Source organism: Aptenodytes patagonicus, chromosome 1 (assembly GCF_965638725.1).
Source record: "Aptenodytes patagonicus chromosome 1, bAptPat1.pri.cur, whole genome shotgun sequence".
NCBI lineage: Eukaryota > Metazoa > Chordata > Aves > Sphenisciformes > Spheniscidae > Aptenodytes > Aptenodytes patagonicus.
In genome coordinates this window covers 97778753-97791162 of record NC_134949.1, presented here as the reverse complement: position 1 = coordinate 97791162, position 12410 = coordinate 97778753, and the positions used below count along the sequence as shown (strand labels likewise).

General features: G+C 35.9%; 1 protein-coding gene across 2 annotated transcripts in view; it reads left to right on the top strand.

Moving 5' to 3' along the window:
* CBLB (Cbl proto-oncogene B) overlaps positions 1–12410 on the top strand; it is a 136111-nt gene extending 123701 nt beyond the window's left edge. For both annotated transcript variants that reach the window (XM_076350328.1, XM_076350334.1), the window contains exons 18-19: positions 253–372; positions 5684–12410. In XM_076350328.1, coding sequence (XP_076206443.1) covers positions 253–372; positions 5684–5946 — 383 coding nt within the window. In that variant the 3' untranslated portion in view covers positions 5947–12410. The remainder of the gene's footprint in view (positions 1–252; positions 373–5683) is intronic.

Here is a 12410-nt window from a genome sequence, read left to right as displayed (position 1 = left end):
CAGGATAGACCACCTTTGAGCTGTGTTCTTGTTTTTGTCACTTCAAGACATAGTTACGTCTGCTATGCAAGCGTTGAATTTGGATGTATACGTGCATATGCATGTGCTATGGGGAACACCTCTGTTTGGATTCATGGCTCCTCTGTCTGAAGGGAGGCTATTTTAAGCCTAGGTTCTATGCATCAGCCCTCCCTGTCCCCCGAATAATAATTCTAATTATTCTAAGACACCTTTTTTGTTCTGTTATTACAGATCCCCATTTTGATCCGATAACTGGTCATGTTCCTTTGCCACCTGCTCGTAGAGTAGCTGGAGAAAACGTCAAAACAAATAGGACGTCTCAAGACTATGATCAACTTCCTCCCTCTTCAGGTAAGGTAGAAAACTGTTCTTGTAGAAAATTACAACTTTAGGAAGCAACTAACTTTCATCCATAAAGTCCAATAAGGTTTTTGTCATTCCAGGCAACAAATGGCAATGGTAGTATTGCTTTACAAAAATACAAAATCATCAAAGGATGACAGACATTAAAGTTCAGCAATAAAGGTAGAAGTGGCTACCTGTTGTCTGTAGGTGTACAGTTTCACCAGCTGCCAAACCGAATGCTTATGTGAGTTCTACTGTTCCTTATTTTTTGAGAAAGGCAGAGATTTTTCTGCCACCTTTAAAGCTCACAAGAGATCAGAAGTCCTGCAGGGACCATACGCATCTCACTTCCATCTTTGTTTCATTGCTCCTAAAAAAAAAAAAAAAAAAAAAAAAAGCTTCACTCCCTAAAGTATTATTATTTTCTGATCTTTTTTGCTAATATGTTTGTCTGAAGTTCTAAGAAAATTTTAAAATGTTTTTTAATAAAACAACAAGAACCAAAACCAATTAAAATTCAGTCTTCCATTTGCAACGGAACAGGTCCAGTAGAAGCAATTCCTCTGCCATAGAAATTTTGCTTATGGTTTTCAGGCAACACAAATAGTATTTAAAGGAAAGCTACTCAAATTAATTAAAATAATTATAAAATATAAAATAAAGTATTACCTCTATTTCAAAGTACTTACACCAATTCGTAGACAAATTTTCTTTTCTTTAGATGTGCATGGTATATGAGGAAGGGGGAGGATTGTCCTACCTGCATCATTTTGCTGTGTGGGGAGACCACACAAAGAAAGAGCCGAGTAATACTTTGAACCGTTATTCATTCTCCAGATAAGAGTGAATTGTGTGTGAAAACTGTTTTCTAGTTAGCATAAAGAAATGAAGGGACTGATTTCTCTAGTCTTTCAGTTGTAATGATCATCTGTGTTTAATTGCAACAATCACAAGTGGGAAAATGATAAATTTTTTAATTGTAATTATATCTCTCCTTAGGAATACGTAGTTCATCTCTGCTGTGGTATAGGAATGAAAGAATATATTTTTCCACTTAAAGTACAGGGGAAATTAAGTAAGCCTGAAGAGTGCTACAGAATTTTTAACGAATAGCACATTTGAGAATTAGTGTGATGCCTTTGGTTAATAGTAGCACTTTTGGGAGGATTCCTCTACTAATATAACAGTTAGGAAAAAAAAAAAAGTTTTATAATGCATGATTTATATGTGACACTGTGAAGGATCTATTTGTCTTACAATGTTAACCTCGTTTATTTAGGGCATTTTAAATTCTTTTACAATACAAATTACGACAATGATTACCTTTTAAAGCTGTGGAGTTTTCCTGCAATTCTTGCTATTCTGTGGTAGAACAATTTTTAGTTTTTCTAAATTACTGCAAGGTGTTTGCTACTTAAGATCTTGGAGCTTTCTGATGTCACTTAATAAATACTTTTCTATCTGTGTATTTCCCACAGCCATCTTCTAAAACACCCACATGTGTCGACCTTTGCTATAAATATCATTCTAAATCAGTATGATGTACAGCAAGATATTCAATTTAATTTCAATTAAATGAAAACTATGTGATAGATCATGTCATGCTCTTAATTGGAAAGTTGTTTTTACAGTGGCAGTAATTCCATAGAACAGAACTGATGAGCTTCAGGATGAACTGATTCACCTTCATCTATGATTTAAAAAGACAATGTAGCGGTGTGACTCTACTCAGAACTTTTGTTTTTGCATTTATTTTGAACTAATCAGTTCACTTAGGAAATTCTTCATTTCAGCCCTTTCGTATGGTGATTCTTGGAACCAGCTGGAAAAGAAATGTAGTTCACTCTAAAATCTAATTATAATTTAGCCACTGGCTCCCTAGAGTAGCATGGGGAGTCCTTTAACTTCTGTGCTTTGGTTTGACTGTTTTTAAGATTGCTGTCATGATGTTTAACCGGATCATTAACATGTAATGTTAGAAATTTATTCTAATTCAGCAATGTATTTAGTATTGAACGCTTAAGAAATCGTTCTCAACTATGCACCTAACTATCCTAAAGGCATAGTTTTTCAAACTTCTTAAATAAAACTTTTAAAAATTATTACAATAAAAGCAAGAGAAGGAGATACTGCTAATAGTTAGCATACTTTACCTAAGCACAGCCAATGATATGTGGGAAAGGTAGAAGAAAATTAGGCCTCTAATACAGATGTCTGCTGTTTTTTACTGAGTTTAGCTATTCTGAAAGAAGTGGATTCAAATGGCTAGTTAAGTATATTTTTCTGCTGCCTATTCACTCACCTGGCCTCATTAAAGCTCTTGCATGCAGATTTAAATTCCTTTACACGGAAATGTTGGGGGGCGAGGGTGACACATGCTATTTCAGGGTGGATTTCCTAAGGGGACTAATCTGCTGCAGTAATGCAAAATATGAAGATCGTACCTAGGAGCTTGATGGACCAATACGTGCAGTTACTCCTTTCTGACTTTCTCCCGGCTCTGTCAGTTCCTTAGTGCAGATGTCCCCTGGGTATGCTTTGTTCCTGTACCCCAGTTAGATTAGATGTAGCTGCTTGCCACTGCTCCACAGAGGGCCTTGCGCAACAAGCCTTCGTCACCTGGTTCTCTGATGCTTCTCAGTCTGTTGGTGAAAGACCATGGAACATACAGGAGAAGCAGCAAGGGAAGAACAGAAGAGGGCCATTTCACAGCAGAGAGGAACAGACAGTTGGCATCGTTACAAATATCCTCCTCCCACTGTGCCACAGAGCTCTCACCTTACAACTTCTTCCGCGCTTTTTAAACACTTATTAAATGAGCCTGTCTCTGCCTTTACACTAACCTGTTACCTAAGGGTTAGGTAACAGTGCTGAATTACAGAAATGTGAGTGATAGAGGAATCTCCTTGCTGTAGAAACTGTTAATTGAATTACACAATTAGAAAATCTATTTGAATTTTTAGTTAGGCATCCACGGTGGCTGAAACATCAGAGAGGATGGGAGGTTGGGAAGCAAAGTCCTGCTTAAATACCTCTATCTCAGTGTCCAGATAGACATGCAGCTTAGGCTTAGTATCTTTAAGCTCAGGATACAGGGTGATACCCAGCTTCAGCTAAAATTTTATGTGGATGTGAAGATACTGAAGGACATGTCAGCGCTTAAAAAAATAATAATGGGAACTGAGTTAGAGAGAGAGGGCTGAAGATCTCAAAGTGTCTGTGCTATAGAGAGATGTCACTGTAGTGAGAATAAAACGCCTATGCTGCAAATCTGCTGACAGAATTAAAAATTACCTTTCTAAATGATGTGATTGCTTAAGAAGGTATGTCTGGAAGCTGCAGCAAAGTGAAGGTTTTATATAAGAAATAACCAGTTTTAAGCCTGTATTAGACTGGGTAGAGCAAAAAATATTTCATGTAACATACACACAGAAGGATCTGATCTATGCATAAGGAATTTCTTCTGTAATTCAAGCCCAGGGGAAAATGTAAAGTTTGCAAATTAGTTTTGTTTCATCCTCTGTAGAAATGAAGTCCACAACAAAATGTGCATATTAAAACAGTTTGAAATGTTTGTGAAAGAAAACTGATTGTTTTTAACATGATATACCATTATTTTAAATATAAAGAATAGTCTTCTCTTAGTCTTGAGTTTTCTAAAATAAATGAAATGAGAAATTTGAACTTGTTTCTGATTTGGTTTTTAGTTATTAACCACATTTCCTGAGCTATAGTTAATTTCTCAAACCAGTGTGTTTCATGTATCTTCCACACCTTCATAGCAGGTTTGGATCTGCTTCAGGTGTGTTTACTAGAATGTTTAGCGTTTATATAATTCTTTTCATCTTCAGAGAGGAAAAAATGATAAGAAATATGAAATAGCCCTTACTATCTGTAGGTTGTGTCATAACTATTTGCAAGGCAAATAGGCAATAAAATTAGAACAAAATTAATCTTAGCCCCTTACTGTAAATTTTTAGTCAAATTTCTCTCATCCGTTTGTTATATGAATATCACCATCTGGCTAAAAGTACTATTTGCTTATCTTCTTTGAATTAAGAAATGAAATTAAAATTTATAGCAACATTCTCATCTGAATGCATGGAAACTAAGTTGAGAGAAAAATACACCTTGGTTAGACGTTCACGAATGTGAACTATTTTCATTCATCTGAAGCGTTTAATGCACTCGGTTGAATTACAGTTCTCTCTATCCAGTGTTATGATAAGGTAGCATGTTGTAACAGCAATACTAGAAATACAACATTCTTTCATCACTAAAAAACTGCCTCTGAAGTACTTAACACTGCAAAATGCCGTTGCTGTCAGTATAAGTAAACAGGAAGTATCACAGCCAGAAATTCCTCTAATTTATCTATCAAAGTCACTGTCGATGGAACTTTTTAGAACCCTTTTGAAGGATTAAAGACTTTTTTTTTTCTCCTAAATACTTTGCTCTTGAAAGTGTTTTCTGCTCTATGCCTGCTTGTATTTAAGCTTCTTATTGTGGAATCAGTGAGGATAAAGAGGTTTCAGTAAAGTACCAAGTTTACTTGAGTACGAAACTCTTGACTCTGAGAAGATTAGCAAGTTTGAATATTAGCTTTTTTCATCAGCACATCATGATTCTTAGCACCAGCATTAACTGTGAAGGTAACCTTTCCATACAAGAGGAGAAAAGGGACATATTTCCAGAGGAAGGATCGTGCTCTGTTCTCACCACTGAAAATAATTGGACTAGAGGTTTTTTTGAGAAACCAGTTATTTCTGTACTTATGCATAGCTGCTATGCATGAAATCAACTGCAGTTGACTGAACAGAATCTGCAAGACGTCCCAAAAAGTGAAGGATTTTTCTCCCTCGGGCATATTTGGCTGGATTCCTCTTCTGCACAACTTATGGTCCTGAATAAAATTGTGATCAAATTTGGGTTGGTTTTTTTTAAAAACAGACTAAGAAAAAGTTCTCAAACTGTGGGTTGAGAGTGGAGAGCCTTTAAAATTTTGACTGGCTATTTTCACCATCTTTGCTGTTTCATCATACGTTCTTTTTCTTCCAACTTTGGATAATTCAGATTGTAACTTGCATGTTCCTACCATATTATTAAAATAGTATTTCACTACATTATTTCCATTTTGGATGTTCTTGAGTAATTCAGCTTCTGTCCGAATTTTAAAATGAGATATATCAGTGAATTAAAATATCTCTTCATGTTTCTTTAGGATTTTACTTTTTAAACTGCTTCATGAGGCTTGACCTACCTATAACACTATTTTAAGCCAATTTTTAATGATTTCTATCTCCTTTATTTGAAACAGATGGTTCACAAGCACCAGCCAGGCCCCCTAAACCACTTCCTCGGAGGACTGCACCAGAAATACACCACAGGAAAGCATACAGCTCTGACAGTTCCACGGAAAATGTGGATGCAAAAATCGCAAAACTGATGGGAGAGGGCTATTCCTTTGAAGAAGTCAAGAGGGCACTTGAAATTGCCCAGAATAATGTTGATGTGGCCCGTAGTATTTTAAGAGAGTTTGTCTGTTTTCCTCCACCGGTCTCCCCACGTCTCAATCTATAGCAGTGTCAAGATATTCTTGGAGCATGTGAATTCTACATATACACGTGTGGATTGGGGAATGAGAGAAAGAAGAGAATGGAATATTTTTCTTTCATCCTTAGTAGAAGGGTGTTTCTTTCCAGCCATTTATCAAAGGCTCATGGCTGCTCTGATCAAGACTTATAAATATGCTGAGGCTCATGTATTTTTGCTAGCCATACTTTTTTAAATCAGGGTTGAACTGACAAAATAATTTAAAGAAGTTTACTTCCCTAGAACTTTTAATCTGTGAAATGCTTTTTCTTGTTTACAAGTTGGCAAGTTACAGTTTTCTAGTTGACGCCTGTACTATGTTCCTGTTCATATTCCCTTGTACTTGTGGTCAGTTCTGCTGTAGCATTCCCAACAGTTTCCATGCTGACCACCCCATCAACTAAATCATCACTTTCCAGAAGTTCTGTGTTTGTTTTTTTTTTTCTCTTACAAGATGCTTTAATTGTTTTTTGCATTTCAGCTCATCAAATGCAAAAAGTATGTGGCCTTCACTACTGATTTTTTTTTTTTTCTTCTGAGATTCCTTTGCTTTTGAGAGAGGAAATATCTGAATGTAAAATGCATTATTCTGTCTATGAACTGCCTTTGTAAAGGTATTTTGACAGTAATGTTGGGCAGCTTTCTGTTTAACATGAATTCCATGACCTGTAGTCCTCAAGGTCTTTTATACACAGTTTCCATAAAAAATTCCCAACCAACAAATAAAACACTTCACGCAGCAGTGATATTGAGTTCTGACATGTAAAAGCTTTTTCAAATTTGAGTATTTGATTGCAAATGTTCAAAAAAGCCAAATGCACATGATAATACTGTGTTTTGATTACACACTAATGGCACCAGATGTCTATAACCTATGTAAACTGAGGCATGTCAGACTAGAAGGAATCTTTTTGAATCATACTAATGGTATTCAGGTAAATTCCAGTTCTAGCTTCTGTAAAGTAGAATGCGGTTAATTTTTTGTTTGAGTGATTATCCTGTGGTTCATTGTGGCTTGGATCAGTTTGTATTAACATGGAAACTTTAAATCTTTGATGCACTGTTAATTCCTAATGCTACTGTAGCAATATTTTTTGCAAAGTTCTTTAGTAACCTCCTCCTCTGTACACTTTATTATTCTCAAGAATGTGTTTAATACCCAAATTCATTCACTCACTTTCCAGCTGCTCAGTTGGAAATACATTTTTGCTTTATGTAATTAGTGATACTCCAGGCTTTGACATTTTATTTTTGAGCCCAAATTGATGCAAGCCAAATTAAAAATCTTCCCAATTTTAGAAAAGAGAGAGAGAGAAGACAACTCTGTTCTTAGTACACTCAAAGTTAAGAGTCCAAATATTTCCAAAATAATTCTTAAGATTGCTGCTTTCTTGTTTCTTTAGGAAACTTTGAAATCTTCTTTTCTTTTATTACTATTGAAAAGATAAAGCCACGTGGTAGTTAGAATATTTTTCACATTTTGAGATGTGACCAGTATATGAGAATTTTCAGTGTGCTAAGCTGGGTGCGAGGTATATATTTATTGTTCCCTTTCAGCTGTCAGTGTTCTCCTTCACTCAGAGCAAGTGGTAAAAGTCGCATCACTTACAGGGTCAGATCTCAGCAGCCAATGCATTTGTTTTAAAGATTTTTTTTTTTTTTTTTTTTTTTTAAAGGCAGCAAATGGCTGAATTGCAGGATTCAAAGTAACTGGGAACACCCAGTGGAAATTACTGTGATATCTCAAAGTCCATCATTTCATCAAAGAACTTATTCTTAAAACTAATTAAATAATTTGTTTTGTAGCATCTCAAAGCATAGTATGGATATCATTAATCTGCTTCAGTGATAAAAGATGATCAGGAGAATTCAGGGTATAGGGAAGAGCTTCTGTTCATTTTGATTTAAGCAAATGATTCTGAGTTTATGTCCTAGAAAAGGGCATTTGCAACTTCCTTTAAATGTTCATTCCTTGAGTACAGCTTATGAACAGTTTTGGTTGAAGTTATATTCTGTGCTTTTAGTTCAAGTAAATCTCTCCTCTGTTTTGGGGGAAAGTTTTGTGTAGTCTTGAACCCTCTTGTTCATTTGGTTTCTTTACAACATCATCCTAGCATTTTAGCTAACTACAAATTCAGAATGATTCATACTATTAAATTAAACACTACGGTTGTACTGGAATTACTTAAATGAGGTTCTAGCATAGCTGCCAGCATAGCAATGACAACAGTGAAAAAAGAACGCTTTACAAGGATGAGCAAGCAATCTGCAGACTGAGTTTTGAAATTTTGAATTGTAATGGAGAACTCAGTTTCTTATTTTTATGCAGCAGCTTAGTATAAATGACAGCCTTATGTTTCAGTTAGAGGCTGGAACTGCTGCCTGATAGATTAAGGTTTTTAAATTTTTCCTTCTTTTCTGGTTGTGACCACCAGTGACACTTTTTTTTTTTTTTTTAGTATGTGTTAAAAAAAGCTTGATGAGGAATATTCTGAGTGGTAACTTGAAAAGAGTTCCATTAATCTTTAAATGAGTGTGCTAGTAACACTTCTAAATAGTGGAACATGAAGACTATTTCAAACCTGTTTTGGTTAATAGTTTTAAAGTCAAACAGAGAAATTGCTTCGCTAGAGTGTTGATGTTTACTATGCAGGAATTAATAGGCTTAAAGGAAATTAATCTGGCTGCAGTCTAGTTCTCGAACACATAGTTCTCTAAACATATTTTAACCTTTGAGAGACCTTAGGGGTTTCAGCCTGGCAGTGTGTTAATGCACATATATAACTTTCAGGAAGACTGACTTCAGTGAGAGTGCTTGAATGAACAAAGTTGCTTAAACTCAGAAACATGTGCTATCGTATTTCTTCCAATTAAATGTCATTGCAGGCTTTAGACCATCATTCTGATGTCTGTTGGCCTCACCTTTTATCTCCTTTTGGCTAAATTACTGCATTTTAAGCAAATTGGCTGAATCAGAAGTTGAGCAATGTAAGTGGACATCAGCAGTATGGATCTTTTCCAAAGACTATGAGTAGAAAAAAAATTGAAATAGTGATAAAATAAATGAATTTAATATGATTAGCCATGTTAATGGCTTAGCTGGAACCCTAAAATGGCCACTGGTAAAATTTGTTAATGTTCGGTATCTCAAGATTGCATCTGGCACAGTTTTTTTCATAATGTGAATTTAGGAAGTTTTGTACCAGGATCATTTCTTCTGTTACATTTCTCTCATTTTCAGCTTGAAGCTTTACTTTGCACTGATGACTCTGACCTGAAAGCATTTAAATTTGTGTCTTAAAGCTTGACAAATTTTGAAGCAAATGAACACCATATTCTAAGCAAATTCAGGTACTACCTGTTGACCTGGAATTTAGCGCTTTTAGGAATGACTTCTTGAAAAAGGACTTCAATAGTTTCCATTTTGAAGGATTTTCTTTCAAATAACTATTTTATCTGAAAATGCCTTTTATAAACTTGTCTAACATGTGGCAAACTTAGTGATGTGTTCAATTAATTTATATTTTATTCAACATTCTTTTTAAATTTTGGTTATTATGTAAGCTCAAGTTCTTTATCTGTTCTTGTAAGGTATTTTATAAAATTAATGTTAACAGAATGTTGGGTTGGTCCGTGATTTTTCAAGACTCTGTCTCTCTGTTACTGAATATTATCACTTTTCATATGCTGCTTTAGAAACATAGCCTATCCTGTGTAGGGGTCTTAGAAAACGTTGTTTTGTAAGCCAGAGAAATGAGGCCTTGCTCTGAAATAAGGTGAATCATTGCATGGAGACATTCACTTTATATCCCCATACTTTACTTCATTTCTAAATTTCAGCAGTAAAAATTTATAAATTGGCAGTAATTTCAGAATGTACATGTAATAGTTGTATGACAGAAAGATGATAATCATTAAATATTTAGAATCCCAAGTGGTGAACATATAGTCCGACTGTATATTAATTTACAGGATTTTTTTTCCTGAAGAAAATTACAGTAAGCTCACACTGATATTTCTTTAACATCCTGTGCATTTACATTCTCAAGCATTGTACTCTTAATGTAAAAAATATTTTAGGACTGTAAAACATTTTTTTCTGTTACTGTATTCCAACATTCTGAGAAAAGTTTAGAAAATCTAACCCCTCTACTATGCATGACAATACAACTATTACTATTTAAAGCCCAACACCATTCCCTGCAGGTCAGATTAGACCTTCAACAATGAGATTTTCATGGTACTTTTTTCAGTCTATGTTAAATCCTTGTCCATTATATAGGTCACTAGTCATATTACTAAGTAGGGAAGTTAACTGTTTGGTATACTTGTCCATAGTACTGTAGCTGCCTATTTATTTCATTTTCACTCTTCTGATGTGAAAGTCAGCTGTCACTTTATTGTGTTACGATCAAATGTTAGCAGCTGGGTGCTCTAGGAATGTTTCAGGAGTTTTTGTTTGATAGACCCAGTCATTAATTCTGTACAAGATACCTGCCTCCATTTATCAGTTGCAATGAGTCTCCATCAGGAAAATGATAAATTTAGATTTTAAAAAACTGTGTGCTACTTTGACACCTAAGCCTTCAGTTTGTCCTTAGATGATTTCATGTCTAGCGGAGAAAATTCTTATTCAAAATAAGTCCTAAATCCCAAATCTCTTAAATCACAAAATAATGATTCCCGAATTTAAAGGCCTCAGAATAGTACGAACCATTAGAAGATTCTTGCTTCCTAGACCTGCCAGAAACAAAAGCACAAACCCATTGAGTACTGATCTTCTGACTGTGACGCTGCTTGCATCTGTCTTGATCTGTGAAGGAATCAGCCAGTCTAACTACAATAATACTTGTTTGAAAAAAGTCAGCTTTTTTTTTTTATTGCAGTAACTGCCACGGTAGCCAGCAAGATGGGAGAGGAGCAGAGTACTACATAGAAGATAATTCTGTCCTAACAGTCCAAGCCCCTCTCTCTCGTTGGCGTACAAGATTTAGCTGTTTTGAACTGCCTGGGTGCCTAATACAAATGAAGGAGTATTTGTTAAGATTACTCCCGTCTTCAATTCCTGTGTCCTTCTCCAAGAAGTTCTTTAAAAGACGTGGTTTTGTAATGGGATGCCAGGGTCTTAGCAGCAGAGGGAAGTGTGCAATAGCACTCTACTCAGAATGTTTTTTGATGCTAGCAAAACAACCAAAAGCTTCATAAGGATTTAAGTGGAAACACCTCTGTTATAAAGCTCATCATCTTGGTTTTTGAAGGGTGTGTATATGCACATGCTAGTCTGGTGAAGCATGGAGGAGAGTGTATTCCAACTGATGCCAGCCTGCGGAGTTCAGAACCAGGCCGTGGTACTCACCTCTGTAAAATACCTGCTCCTTCTGGATAGCTGAACTGAATCTGCAGAATAATCAAGCTACTATAGTCATCCATGTTTTAAAAGGCAAGTTTTTCTCCCTAGATAGCTGGGGAGGTGCATCTATTTACTCCAAAACAGATAGCTTTCTTCTATGCGTCTGTGTAATGATTAGGATACTGAAAATAATAAATGCTCCGTAGTTTTCCTTAGACCACAATGCAGTAAGTGCCCTAAGGAGAACTTGTCTTTTGTTAATTTGCTAATTGAATATCACTGAATTTCAAATGCTGTACAAAGATAAGTCTACATCACCAGCCATTCAGAAATACCTCAAGGGTAGTGGCTGGCATAGTTTTCTGAAGCTATTATCTTGCTTGAACATGTGACTTCCAGGTGTTTCCTCTTGAAGTTTACATCTTCATTACCAATTCAATATGGTCCATGTAAAATTCTTGGACCGTTATTTCAAAATTTTTATTCTCTGTACTTTTCACTATGGCTGTTATCAGTAGTACCTTTATTATCTAGGTTCATACACTGAAATTCAAATTATCCTGCTCTCGCACATCCCAGCTTGGGCCAAGTTCAGCCCTGCCTTTGTCCCACAACAGATGCATCACTTTGTTTGCAGCCCCATTTGCTCCCTCTAAGACTGTTTTTCCTTTCTTCCTCCCACCCCAAATCTCTTCACAGTGACATCAACCACCAGCGCATCCTTCATCTCAGTAACGACAGGCACTTTACAGTTTCCCATCTCAGCTTACCACCACATCTGTATTTTCTTCTGTAATCCCTCATAAGCGTTCTGCTCCTCTTGTCTGTCTCAATCGTTATACGGATTTTCCATGCCATATCCAAATGGCCCCTGTGAGCACAGTCGTCCAAAATGGATTCAGAATTCTGTGAGAAAGCCTGTTTTCTTTGTTAATATCACTGGCATTTTTCCCTGCTCCCTTCTCGGCCTGGAAATATGCTCTTGTGTTTCATGATTTGTTTGTCAGGGATGGAGATGAAATCCACTGCTTATTTCGGCAGATCCCTATTCTGTTTCTGAGATGTGAAAAGAAACCAATAAAGATGTCCTCTCCTAATAACA